The sequence below is a fragment of the Egretta garzetta genome, unplaced genomic scaffold (genome assembly GCF_000687185.1).
Source record: "Egretta garzetta isolate BGI_Z169 unplaced genomic scaffold, ASM68718v1 C8156678, whole genome shotgun sequence".
Taxonomy (NCBI): domain Eukaryota; kingdom Metazoa; phylum Chordata; class Aves; order Pelecaniformes; family Ardeidae; genus Egretta; species Egretta garzetta.
In genome coordinates, this window is record NW_009266348.1 from 1 (window position 1) to 405 (window position 405).

Genomic DNA, 405 nt, shown 5'->3' on the forward strand with positions numbered 1-405 from the left:
CTTGCTTGCCTACTCGGGCTACGGGGACACGGACGCCAGGGTCACCGCGGCCATCGCCAGCAACATCTGGGTGGCCTACGACAAGAACGGCCACCAGGCATTCAATGAGGACAACCTCAAATTCATCCTCATGGACTGCATGGTACGTGGGGCTGGGGGCTGCCCTCCCCTCCCCGGAGACCCGGGCACATTGCCGTGACCCTGGGGACCCTGCCGAGCCCGGGGGTGCCCACGGGTGCTGTTTGTCCCTGGGCAGGAGGGGCGAGTGGCCATCACCCGGGTGGCAAACCTGCTGCTCTGCATGTACGCGAAGGAGACGGTTGGATTTGGGATGCTGAAGGCCAAGGTAACGCTGGTGGGGAGGGGACTGCGGGGGCCCCAGGGCCGTGCATGGTGCCAGGACTG

The 405-nt window shown here is 65.9% G+C and overlaps 1 protein-coding gene across 1 annotated transcript; it reads left to right on the forward strand.

Annotated features, from left to right (window-relative positions):
* Positions 1–4: 4 nt before the first annotated feature.
* Positions 5–393, forward strand: LOC104133818 (ragulator complex protein LAMTOR2; the record flags this gene model as incomplete). The annotated part of the gene is made up of 2 exons (XM_009647258.2): positions 5–142; positions 257–393. Coding segments are annotated over 2 exons (275 nt in total), but the record flags the coding sequence as incomplete, so codon positions are not given.
* Between the last annotated feature and the right edge of the window lie 12 nt (positions 394–405).